At 36.6% G+C, this 14,270-nt stretch overlaps 1 protein-coding gene across 1 annotated transcript; it reads right to left on the bottom strand.

The window, feature by feature from the left end:
- Positions 1-850: 850 nt before the first annotated feature.
- Positions 851-1,453, bottom strand: LOC106798773 (uncharacterized). The gene has a single exon (XM_014775947.1). It carries the CDS (start codon positions 1,451-1,453, stop codon positions 851-853), a length of 603 nt encoding a protein of 200 aa, XP_014631433.1.
- Positions 1,454-14,270: the final 12,817 nt, after the last annotated feature.

The following is a 14,270-nucleotide window of genomic DNA, read 5'->3' as shown; positions in this document are numbered from 1 at the left end:
TATAAAGTTCTGGAAAATCAGCTGCCATTTTCTTGGACTTCATTTGCAGTAGCCCTTGGTGGTGATAATGCCCGAGCCTTTTGTGCCAAACTTCTGTGATATTTTCTTTGATTGGAAAAGCAACTTGCTCTTCCTCCAACGGATTTAGAGCAAAACTTTTTCCTTTCATTTTGATTTTAAATATATCCTGATTAGCTGCATCTCTAATCAGGCAAAAATTGTCTTCAAAAGCAACTTTGAAGCCTCTTTCAATCAGTTGGCCAACACTCAACAGATTTTGTTGAATTTCGGGTACAAAAAGGACATCAGGAATAAACTTTGTACTTGAGCCGCTTGATATTGCAATAGTCCCCTTTCCTTTAACTGAAATATAATCACCATTACCTATTCTGACTTTGGTGATGTTGGTTGGCTTTAAATCTTTGAAAAGCTCTCTGTCATTGGTCATATGATTTGTGCAACCACTATCAATCAGCCAACTTTCACTCTCTTCACTACTTGCAAAACACGTGGCCACAAAGAGTTGATCCTCCTCCTCCTCCTCCTAATCAGCAACTTTAGCTTCTTCCTCTTGCTGCTGATTTTTGCTCTTGCATATGACTGCTTCATGTCCCATTTGATTGCACTTGATGCATTTAGCATCAGGTCTCTGCCAACATCTAAATGGAGGATGACCCATTTTGCCACAATGCTGACATGGTGGGTAACTTTTCTTTTCACCCTTTCCTTTGTTGTAATTGTTTGCACTGCTTTGACTTCTCACTGGATGATTCTTCTTGTAGTTTTTTGCTTGTTGGCTCTTGGCTAAAAGAGCACCTTCAATAGCATGATCTTCCCTCATCAATCTTTGCTACTCTTGGGCTTGGAAGGCATGTAGCACTTCTAAAAAAGTAATTTTAGACAGATCCTTTGTGTTCTCCAACAAAGTAATAGATGCTTCGTACCTCTCTGGCACCGTTACCAGAATTTTCTCAACAATTCTGGAATCTGCAAAATCACTACCCAATAGCTTTATCTTGTTGGCAATGCCCAACAGTTTGTCGGAGTATTCCTTGATTGTGTCAGACTCTTTCATCCTTTGAAGCTCAAATTCCCTCATTAAGTTAAGCACCTGCATGCTTCGAATTCTTTCATCTCCAGCATATTCTACCTTTAGATAGTCCCAATTTTTTTTTGCTGATTTGAGAGTCATGATCCTAGTAAAGATGGTTGTAGAGACACCAGCAAAAAGGCATGATTTTGCCTTTGCTTTTCGAGTTTTTTTCTCCTTATGATTCTTGATCTGGGCCATGGTGGGATTTTCCGGCAACGGAAGGACTTCATACTCCTCTTCTACAACTTCCCACAGATCCAAAGCTTCTAGGTAAGCCTCCATTTTGACGGCCCAAAGATCATAGTTTTCCCCATTGAAAACTGGAAGTGCTGCTTGGGAAAAACTTGCTTCAGAGTCCATTCTATAGGTCCCGTAAGAAAAGGGCTTTAGATACCAATTGTTGGAAATTTATCAAGAGGAAATAAGAAAACAATACTTGCTTAACAGAGAACAAAAGCATATATTGAAGGAGAAGACGGAAAAACTTATCTTTTAAAATAGAAACAGTACAATTTATAGAGCTTGAAGAATAACTACCCACTAACAGCATGTTCCTAAAAATAAGCCATGAACGCAAACAGAGATAACAAAGAACCTAAAACTTCCTAACTGACACCTTAAGACTAGGAAAACAATAACAAATAAAAATAACATAATCAGAATGTGGACATGTTTCAGTCCTAAAGCATGTTCTTAACAGGATCAAGTCTTTCATTTGATCTAGAGGACTTGATAGGATTAAAACAAATGGCATGTAGCATATATGTAAAGCTTGAGCAGCTCTTTAACCTAATATGTGTCTCATATGCAAATCTAACTCGGGAACTAAAGTACATTCACATTCTATTTACAACTCACTTTTAGCATCAACAAATAGGTGAATTTATTTGAGGCTCTATGAAATTGAAAAAATAAAGAAAAAAAAAAGAATTAGAAAAAGAGATGAAAAGAACAAAGCCACAATCTTAAAAGATTAATAAGTTGTGGATGATTCACCACAAAGAATATAATTCTTTGATAAGAACCTAAGGTTTCACACAAGAATCAAGAGAGGTACTCTCTTAACGGTGTAATTTCATCCAAAATCAACAAAGTGTTTAAGGACTCTATTTATACTTTTCTACTCATAACCCTAGATTAGGCCCAATGTCGAGTAATAATTAAAAGACTTGAAAACAAAAATAAAAGATGGTGGCAACCCATTATAAGTAAAAAAAGAGGCATAAAATAAATTAAAAACAAATAAATTCTATTCTAAAAGTTCGTTGAAATTTTTGAGTTTGACTTCTTTTCTTTCCTCCATGAGTGAATTTAGTCTTTTGTCAAGCTCGTCTTCAAATCTCTTGCTCAAGTTATTGATCTATCTATATTGAATCCATCCAAGTCAAACTCTTCCTCCTTGATAGTCCTCTATCATGTGAACTAACTTATTTGGCCTTTTTTGGTTTACAATGAGGTGTCTTCTCACGTTGGAGCTATTTTTTATAATAGATATTAAAAATTTTGGCAAAAAAAAAAAGCATACTATGATTAGAAGGCGGTTTGGTTCCTGCTATTTTTCGTACATTTCAAAGGTGTCTCTCTTACCAATACATATCTTATGGGATGAAGTTGTATTTTCTGCTTCTCTCTGGTGTTATACTCAACCATTGATGTGATGGGAGATTGAAGAAGTTTGAGTTATTTTGGCTTGTTGTTTACTTTTATTTTCTCTTTCTCAAGACTTCTTTTCCTCCCCCGAGATGTATATTCTTATTTTCATTGAACATATTTTTCTTATTATATATATCCTTTCTGAATATTTCTACACAAATACTTCCTTCAACTGAAAATTTATCCACGTAAACAAAATTTATGTTCATAATCACATCCAAATAAATAAATATAGCTTAACATTTTAATGCCATTGCCACTTGTTCAGTTATAGAGAGCAATTCAACACCACTTGATATAAATATCTAGTTTTACCAATAATCAAAGAACGTCATCATGGTATCCCTTGCTATATTCTAGAATGAGTGAAGTAAAAAAGGTAATAATAATAAATGCAATTCTCCAGGACATGTCATGCTTAGACAATCCCTTACCCCTTAATTAGGAAAAACAATAGATTTCTTATCCATGACATCCGTTTTGCATGATTGAACTGACTTATGTCTCTTTAAAATTATATTTTTTTCACAATAGCAAGCTTCTGGATATGAGATCACAAAGAAACTTCGCTAACTATTATGGAATAGAGTACCTTCACTATTAGAAAATACACTTTCAACATCGGTTTTCTAAATAACCGATGTTATATAGAAAGAACTACAACAAAATAAGTGTATGCATGATGAACGTTGGCATCGGTTTTTCATGTATAACCGATGTGAACGTCCATCATCTATACACTTATTTTGTTGTAGTTAGTTATATATAACATCAGTTATTTATAAATAACCGATGTTAACGTTTGCATATTAACATTGGTTATTTATAAATAACCGATGTTAACGTTTGTACATCAACATCGGATATGTATAAATAACCAATGTTATTAGAAATAAACAACATCAGTTTTTTGAAAAATCGATGTTAAGGTGCATGTTGACATCGGTTTTTCTAAATAACCGATGTTGTTTACTATATTAACATCGGTTTTTGTTAATAACCGATGTTGTTTATTATATTAACATCGGTTTTTGTTAATAACCGATGCTGTTTTCAAGTTTTTTTTATATAAACTTTATGTTTTTACAATTAACCCAAAATTGTACCTGTAAAATGCAATTCCAGGCCCAATTCATAGAAAATAAACATTTGATTCTGCTTTCAAGCAGTTTTAATCACAATAAACATTGAATAATTGTTTTATTATGAACAACTATCAACAAATGAATTCAATGTTCAAATTACATAGGAAATGTCTAAAATATTAAACCAAAGTAAACTAAGCTAAACTTAATGTCCCTAAATCCTAGCTCTGAGCTCTAACTCGAAGATAATACTGTGCCCACTGGATCCACAGCGCCTTTAATCTCTCTGGCTCCAATGGTCTAGGATCGTTAAAATATTGCATCATGAAATAAATGATAATGTAATACAAATTATAAAAAAAATAAATTTGTTTGAAATAAACGTACCGCTTCCCAATTATTCCCGAAACTTCCTAAAATGGTGGTGGACATCCAGTGCATGACATAATAGTCGCACTCAGTACTTCCTTTTTGTCTATTACACTAAATACATAATAAAATTTGGATATTAATTAAACAATTAGTGTACAAACACATAAGAAGTATATATAAGTGGAAGTTTTATGTAAATGACATACCTTGACGACAATCCACCTAGCAGGAGCCTTTGATTTAGGCTGTGGACCATCATCAAAACCTTTTAAAGCACTGTTCCAAGTGAGTAACAATTAAAAAAGTGGTGTTGTTGAGGTATTTGAATGCAAATGCATTTAAAAGAACACTGACCTGCTAATGATCCCCTTAAGGTAGTTGTCTGGCCTGTTCTACAATGAACAAAACCAGACAACTAGGTGTTCCTTGGGCATGATGACCACCATCTGCCAGTGTCCGCTGCAGTGGGGACGAATATGGGTTAGTATGTTAGTAAACATTAATTAAATTCAGTTATTTTGTGTGACTTACCCATTCAAGTAAGCTCCAAGGTAGACATCGCGTTTTGAACTCTGCATCCAACTCTTTATGTAACTTTCAATCTCAAATTGCGATTACCCAGACCTCTGAATGGACTGTGGCTCGAGGAATCCATAGATATCAGAATTCCCCCCTCGCATACTTGTTTCAGTCATATTCCTATTTATGTTAAGTCAAAGTTAAATATTTATGTATAGAAAGCAATAACTTAGGTAATTAAAAGTAATCTAAAATGACTTACAGAATCCATAACTATAACACTGATATGCTGAGACATTGACCACCATGTGCAATTTCAGAGAGGTCATCATGCTTTATGTAGAGCGGGAAGTCTGGATTAAAGACCCCAAACATGGTGGCATCCCATGTAACCTGGTAAGGCCTCAAGAAAATCTCTGGGATGGTCAATGCCATCAGATAAAGCGGATCATCGACCTCCAGATCCGACTTTTGAGGTGGTTTTGCCAGAGACACAACTGTCTGTTAATGAAACAAAGTTAAATGGCCTAATTTGAGGCACGCTGAATGAATTAATTCAAAAAGAAGAAACATATAGTAAGAGTAAAGTACCTGCTGTGATAAAGACTTGACCAGATGTGTCGGCCAAGCAAGGAAGGTGTGAATTTTCTGCCCCACTAAGGAAACCTCATCAATGGGTATAGGAACTAGAGCATCTGGATCTTTAACCTCCTCCACACCCACCTTTACTTGGCCAGGCAACAAAGGAGTGTTATGAACAACAATGGATCCCTCATAAACTCTCCCCAGGGCAACCAAGTGGGCAGGATTTTCTTCGATGTACAAGCCGCACCTATCTGAGTCACCCATCTCAGGATCGTTTCCTGAGGGATCAATACAACTCCCCTTTGTGCTTACTCGAGGATCTGAGGGACCAACCAGAGGTTCTGGAGGAAGTGCAAGTCCCTGAGATTGTATCTTGGACTAAAACTGAGACTGCATCTGGCTGAACGATGCCATGAGCTGCCGAGTCACTTTTTCTATGATCGACTCCTCTAACTGGTCCCTGATTTGTTGGGTCAGCTGCTGCAATTCTTCAAGAGGCAGCAAGGAAGAGCTGCGGGACGTCCGTGGAGCCGATCCGAAGTATTGCTTGATGGTGACACCGGCTCTAGTAGCACGGACACGTTCAAGGTGCTCTGGACGTCCAATAGCAGCGGTGAGAACATCCTGATGTCCATGGGGGATGAAGGATCCATGTGTCGCCTGCTCCTTAAAGGAATCCTGCACAGAAAAGACACAGTTTACATGGCATTCACAAAATATTGAAATATAATTTTAATGGTTAGTTGAAAATGACTTACGATCTTCTCAGCGATTTCCTTTGCGGCCTCAGTCGTCATCTCCCCTGTTTTGTTCGTGCGGGCCATCTTCCACTTCACGTGGCGTCTGACGGGGGATGGAGGGTCGATGATGCCATCAACGCTTCCTGACTGTGCAGTTTCATCCAGCTTCTTCTTCGTCTTCTCAGCCAGGAGCTTCTACTCCAAATATTCATAACCCCCACGAGACAAAACGTGGGGGGCAGTGTTCTATTTCTGGATGGCCTTTGCCTTTTTCCACACATCCTGCAAAAATAAAACAATAACGTTTCAAATTGCTAGAATGAATTATAACAAGTTAATGTTTTTTTAAAAACAACTTAAATGGCAAGGTACATACGTCCCAAGAAAGGTCTCTGTGAGTCTGGCAAAACTGGGCCCATTTTGTGTAAAATGAATACTTGTTTATGTCGTATCCTTGCCAAGTTATAACATTTCTTTTAGGCCCGTCAGCTAGTTTTCTTAAAGTTTCTAAAGCATTTTCATCTGCAAAGATTGTATCTTTAAACCAATCACAGAAAGTCTTGTTATGCTTTTTCAACACCCAATTCTTTGACATTTTTGGATTATTCTGTTTGACTAAAGCTTCATGCTTAAATATGTATGGCAAAACTTCATTACTGTTGTTCAAGACATACAAGTGAGCTTGTAACAAATCTTCTAGACTTGGAGTGATCACATGTAGTCCTCTTGAACCCTTACCACCCACTCTGTCATCATGCCAAGACTCAGGAAGGCCAACAGGTTTAGCCTTCTCAATGTATTCTAAACAAAATTCAATGGCTTCTTCTGCAATGTACCTCTCAACAATAGATGCTTCTAGATGATATAGATTCTTTGTATACCATTTTAAGATCTTCATGTATCACTCAACCGGGTACATCCACCACAAATAAACAGGACCACAACATTTGATTTCTCTGACCAGATGCACAATCAAGTGAATCATGATGTCAAAGAAAGCAGGGGGAAAATACATCTCCAACTGGAATAGTATAATTGTGGCCTCATTTTCCAGCTCATCAAACTTGACAGGATCAACGACTTTGCTACATATGGCATGGAAGAAAAAATGCAGGCGAGTTATGGCTAACCTGACTTTGTTTGGCAAGATATCTTGTATAGCCACAGCTAACAATTGTTGCATCAACACATGACAATTGTGAGACTTTAACCCTACAAGCTTAAGCTCCTTCAACTGCACAAGGCTCTTAATATTTGAAGAGTATCCTTGTGGAACCTTCACCCAACGAAGACACTGACAAAAACTTATCTTCTCCTTTTTGGATAAAGTATGACAAGCTGAGGGCAAGTAAATTTTCTTCCCATCAGACCTTGGATGCAACTGTGGTCATATCCCCATCTCAGCTAGATCTTGACGGGTATTCAAGCCATCCTTCGTCTTGCCTTGAATGTTATGGAGCGTCTCAATCACGTTGTCACAAACATTTTTCTCCACATGCATAACATCAATACAATGTCTAACGTCTAGATCAGACCAGTACAGAAGATCAAAGAAAATTGACCTTTTCTTCCATATGCAAGTCTTACTTTTATCCTTCTTTTGGGTCTTTCCAAATACAGTATTCAGGTGTTGAACCCGCTGGTATACCTGCTCACTAGTCAATGGTATCGGTGCAATATCATGCTCTTGACTTTCATTAAAAGCTTTTTTCAATCGTCTGTAAGGATGATTGGGTGTTAGAAAACGGTGATGCCTACTGTACACTATTTTTCTTCCATGTTTTAGTTGTATGTAGCTTATGTTTTCTTCACAGATGGGGCATGCATGATGACCCTTAACATTGTAACTGTTGAGATTCCCATATGCTGGAAAGTCATTAATGGTACAAAAAAGCATTGCACGCATTTCAAACATCTCCTTGCGAAACGCATCAAACACTAACACCCCCTCACCCCACAACTTTCTCAGGTCTTAAACCAACGAACTTAGATAAACATCAATGTCATTTCCTGGCTGTCTTGGGCCCGATATCATCATAGACAACATCATGTATTTTCGCTTCATGCACAATAGAGGCAAATTGTAAATTACTAGCAGAACTGGCCATGAACTGTGTTGAGTGCTTAATATGCCATATGGATTCATTCCATCACTGGCTAGTCCAAGTCTAATATTTCTTGGCTCTTTCCCAAAATCTAAATACAAACCATCAATCTTTTTCCACTGCGAGCAATCAGCTGGATGACAGACCATTCCATCAGAAATCCTTCCATTTGCATGTCATATAAGGTCTTTCGCGTCATCCTCGTTAGCAAAAAGACACTTAAACCTTGGAATGATTGGAAGATACCACAAAACCTTCGCTGAAGGGCCCTTCTTTGAGTTTTCATCATAACTGCTTCCCTTTTCATCCTTCACTTTGTACCGTGAAGTCCCATAGATAGGGCATTTGGACATTTCTTGGAATTCATGCCTGTACAGTATGTAATCATTGGGGCAAGCATGAATCTTCTGATACTCCATACCCATCGGACACAGTATCTTTTTTGCCTTATAGTAAGTTTTAGGCAGCGTGTTATCCTCTAGAAGCAGATTGTGCACTACCTCAAGCAATGAGGTAAAACTTTTGTCACTCCACCCATACCTGGCCTTCACATTAACCAAACTTAATACCGCATACAGCAGGGTTAAGGAATTCTTGCACCCCGTATACAAAGGCTTCTTTGAATCACTCTGCAATCCTTCATACACAGGGGCGTGTGCTTGTTGAAAAGACTCTTGTCCAAGGTCACCAATCATGTCCTCCAAGCGATCTCCCATTTCTACATCAAATGGTTCATATTGGGACCCACTCTGCATGTCTGTCACTTCACCATGCCATATCCACATCGTGTAATTCTTCTTAATCCCATCACACAATATATGCTCTCGTATGTCGTCTAGTAGTTGTCGTTTTCTGTTCAAACAGTTGATGCAAGGACAATAATATTTTCCTTCTTCATTCGGTTGACCTCTTTCTAAAGCAAATTGCAAGAACAGCTCAACTCCATCCTCATATTCTAGGCTCATGCGACTTTGATTCATCCAACTTCGATCCATCTAAGCAATTCCATGCATGAAAATCTCACTTTTTTATTTGTAGGTGTGGCCCTATCCCATTTAGGAAGGTTGTCTTTTATGTTAGCTTCAAACGTCAAGGTTAGCATTATTTTGAAAATTTTGACTAAATTTCTGTAGCATTTCAGATTGGCCTCCAAGTACACGACATGACATCAGTGAAATTAATTTCCCGATAATCAAGTATGCACTCAGAGAACAACTTGAAATGCATTGTACCAAAATTTCATCAAATTAGTCAAAATAATAATAACCTTAACGAATGAATCTAACATAAAAATACCAGTCTCCCCAAACTGTCCAAACCAAAAATTCAAGACTAAATACAATGACTAATGCAAACTGTCTGCAAGAATCATTGCATTCAGTCTCAAACGAAAATCTAAGGTTCACTCAGCATGAACAACAGTTGTTTATATAGCAAATTACATTGATGACATACAAGAACATACACAATCTAAATTTCGATTACAGACTAAGTGTGTGTGTGTGTGTGTGTGTGTGTGTGTGTGTGTGTGATGAGGGTGATGAGGGTGTGTGTGTGTGTGTGTGTGATTAGGAATTCATCACTCTCTCACTAGTAGCAAGAAAAACACATAGGGGAGAGAAAATGAATGAGACAAAGCTAAGGAGTATTGGTTTAATATGGGACAAAGTGAGGTTGACTAGGTCGGAAGTGAGGTTGAATAAGTGTGTGTGTGTGTGTGTGTGTGTGTGATTAGGGTTTGTGTGTGTGTGTTTGTGATGAGGGTGTGTGTCTGTGTGTGTGTGTCATAAGGGTGTGTGTCTATGTGGGGGGGGGGGGGGATCATTCGAGGGTAGCAAAGGATCATCATATTCTAAACATCATTAGCCACACCATGCACTCATATATTGCTGGCATACAGAGATTCCTAGAGAGAGAAACAGTCGCTACAATCGCTAAAATTAGGCCTTACAATCCCTATGCACAAACAACATATTCATCCCCTAAGGCCTTCACGACAATAGCATATTCATAAAAGGAATTTGTTTATCAACATTTCCCAAGAGGCTGATGTAGATAAAATTGTTACTACTCATTTCATTCTGCAATTTTAATGTACATTAGTTTTGATTGTTTTGGGCAGGGAAAACAGCTGAAGAAGGCAATTAGTAATATCGTGTACATAGAAGGCAATTATTTTGAAGCTGATGTTACTACTGCTGCTTCATATTTTAAATTATGAGAGTAATATTTGTTGTTCTATAAGTTGTATTTGGTTTGGACAAACTAGTGTCTATTGTCTTTTCCTCTGCAGGATTCAAGATATGAAGCAGGTTATTAGTAGCTATTATTAAAAGCAGGCTTTAGTTTTTTATGTGCTCTCTATTAGGCTGTTGGTATAAATCATAGACTTCTACAACTATACAATTAATGCTTACAAAAACAATTTCAAAGTATTTTTCGAATCAAAGATATAAATACCTGAGTTGGAGGCTTAAGCACACTTGACTTTCCAGCAATTAGCGCAGGAGCACTTTTGGAAACAGCAATGAGCACAGGATCAACAATGGCTAAAATCACTCCTAGTGGAATGTGAAAATTAAATGACAGTAGGACTTATAATCAATTAACATAGGTAATAAGTGAGGTTGTTATGCATACAGGCAGAAGACAATGAGGTTGTTAACCATACTTGTAATATATGTTTTTAAAATATGCTCCTAGTTGTAAGGGACCTCCTAAGAATAAGAAGAAGGATATGAGGATAATAATTTTATGCTTATCAGTTAACCAACTTCACCATTAATTAAATTTAGCTACACTCTCAAAGTTTTGGTAGAGGAGAATTTTGCCACAAGTTGAGACAGGTTTGACCTTTTAAGACAAGAAGCACAAAGTTGAAACTTGCACTTGACTAGGAATAACTCACTAGCGGGTTAGAGTGACTCGAGATTCTTGCCAATGGCTGAATAGAAGCCAGCCAGCGCACGATCAAAACAATTTTCGGTATCTGTTTGATCTCTTAATGATTGGGATGCCGTAAAAGTGGATACAAATGTCTCTCCCCAAACAAAATGGAAGAAGAAAGAGGTGCACAACCCAGTCCATAATGAGGAAATTTGCATAACCAAAATGGAGAAAATTTTCTAAAATGTTGTAGCACAGAATTAAATTAGTGATTTTTTATTCTTTTATAAGAAAATAGCCACGAAAATGCAACAGAATAAGCCTACTTCCTAGCATTTAAAAGGGCAAAATTCAAATGCACTTGAGCTATTCTTGGTAGCCTATGTATGTAGATATTTAAAACAAATAAGAAGGAAATGAATAATTGAATTTAGAGAACAAGAGTGATGAGGTGTTCAGATGGATGTGTTAACATGAATGAAAGTTGTTGGTCTTTAGCATAATTAATCAAATTAAGTGTGATGAGGTGTTCATATGGATGTGTTGGGGGAGTGCCCGTCTTCTACCAATAATTGGAGCTTCTAAGACTTAGTTTATTTCAGTTTAATTAAGGCACCAATGATGAAACTTAATCTAGTGGAAACCTATCTTTACACGTATGAAAAAGAAGGGCATGGGTTCTAAGGCATGGAAGCATGTTTGGTGTCCCCATTAAGCATCCCAATGTCTTATTCAAAATAAGCACTTTGAGTGGATTCCAACTCCTCCTCAACCATTTATAAGATTCACAAAGTAGTGGGTTTCCCTTTCACACACCTAACCCTTTGAAAACAACCCATTAAACTAAAAATCAGATCTCTTCCATTTTATAATATATTACTATTTTCAAAATCTGCTTTGATGATATTTGATTGAGGTGGGGCTCTAACAAATCTGGGTGCCTAGTGGTTTAGTACACCATCTCTTTGTGAAAAAATTAAAGGTTCTATTTCAGTTCAATATCCTAATTAAACAAAGGGTGGGGCTTCCAATTGTTAATAGTAAGGGATCAATGTTGGGAATTATAGTCTATATCAGCCCTCTGCCGTATTAAGTGTTTCTTTTAATTAGTTTATTAATGTCCCAGATCTTCACTTTATATCAGCCCTCTGCCGTAATAAGTGCTTCTTTTTTTCTACAAAACACAATGCACATTTGGACCCATGTGGCAAATTAGGATAAAGAGACCCACATAGAGAGAAACCCAATTTTCACCAAACAATATCTTATTTTTGGTTCAAGTTTCAAAATTTCAGGTCATGAAAGTGTTAATTATTGAAAATAACCAAAGACCTAGTAGATGTGAGAATTATTAACTGGGTGTTGAAGTGGCCTTCTAATTCTAATACTAATATTAGCTAAAAGTGAGCAAAGCAAGCAGAGATTTTTGACACAAATGTGGCTACTTAGCAGAGAAATGGCACCCAGTTTTTCCAGTGAGAAAAAGTAATAGTAAAAGCATATAGGTATAGTCAACAAACTTGCGGATAGTCAACAAACTTCCAGTGAGAAAAAGTAATAGTAAAAGTGCAATATACATCACAGAATAGCCATAATAGAACTAGACCAACATCATTGGTGAGAAGAGTAGCTTGGGTAGTTTATTGACAATGTGGAGCATCTAAGTGTAACTGAAATCAACAGTTTTGCTAGCTTGAGCATTGGGTTTATGTGGCCTTGTGCTGGGTATGGGATACACACAGAAAAAAATAGAGACAAATCAACAGAAGTAGCAACTTAGCATAAAAAACTATAAAACATGAACACCCACTCAAACTTAGCATACTTCTACCATCGTGCAATAACCACATCACTCCTTCCAAACTTAGCATACTTCTACCATCGTGCACACATGTACAACAACCCACAAAGAAGACAAAGTTAACCTACGTATCTCGCGGTGAAAGCTTTGAGCTTTGAGCACCCACCAGTGTTTCAGCACCCTACTAAGATCAACTCCTTAACATCGGTTTTGTCAAAACTGATGTTAACTCTATGAAGTTAACATCGGTTTTGCCAAAACCGATGTTAACATATTCATCTTAACATCATGTTAACATCAGTTATTTAAATAACCGATGTTAACATGAAGTACTTAACATCAGTATTTTTAAAACCGATGTTAATTGAGCGATGTAGAAAGCCTTTTTTTTTAGTAGTGCTTTGTCGTGATATCACATGCAGATGAAGTACCACCAGCTGCATTGATCTAATTAATTATCTATTGCCGATGAGCATCTTATTATATAAACATCATAATTAGCTTTTAAGATGACAATACAAAAATTGGATATATTGAAAATATTTCATATTATTGCAATAGGAAAAAAATGATAATAAATAAGCAGAGAATATCACATAAATGGTGTGAACACTTATGGTTGTACTACAGAATTTCTTCAAGTTGAACACAATATTCAATCAGTAATATTGGTAATATTAAAAATATAATGTCCTATTCCTAGAAATGTCACTAACTAGGAGAGAAGTTGATAACAAATAAACAAATGTTAGTTCATTACTGCTTCCATGAAGTAGCCATATGCATGTAGTTTCCTAAAAGGTACACAGGCTACTTAGTATGATTGTTCTTGTATAAAAGGGCTCTTATGAATGCTCAAAGTGTGTTATATCCTATGATACTATCTCAGAAGTATTTACTGACAGAAGCTCAAATAATGTTCCTAGTACCAAAACTAAAAAAATTGCTTCCAATTAGCATACTTCCAATTACAAACTGCCAATTGAATTCCTTATTTTCCTTGCTCATTTTTTATGTTGCTTGCTATGGCCAAAATGAACTGAACAAATGTCTCCTCATAAAGACTAATTTGTACTTAGAACAAAGACCATGTTCTCATGACCTACAGGACTGCTAATAATACTTTAAGACTCCCTTGATACCTACCCATGGCGTTAGCAATTAATATCAATTGTGTTCCAATCTCTTTTATCTCTCTTTCTCCCTTTACATCAAAAATCTCATAATTTCAATAATATGAACTCAAATTTTCTCAATATACAATAAGTAGAGACTATTATCAAATGAGTCTACAAGCAGTGAACAATAACCTTGGTTGTAATACAAAATTCCATGTGTTGGATCAAGTGGCCTCGGAATAATTAAGAAAGGGGGGTTGAATTAATTATTAATGAACCTTTACTAATTAAAATTTTATCCTTCTTAATGTTA

This window comes from Glycine max, chromosome 5 (assembly GCF_000004515.6).
Source record: "Glycine max cultivar Williams 82 chromosome 5, Glycine_max_v4.0, whole genome shotgun sequence".
Lineage (NCBI taxonomy): Eukaryota > Viridiplantae > Streptophyta > Magnoliopsida > Fabales > Fabaceae > Glycine > Glycine max.
The sequence above is the reverse complement of the archived record's forward strand: the minus strand, read 5'-3'. Positions and strand labels throughout refer to the sequence as shown.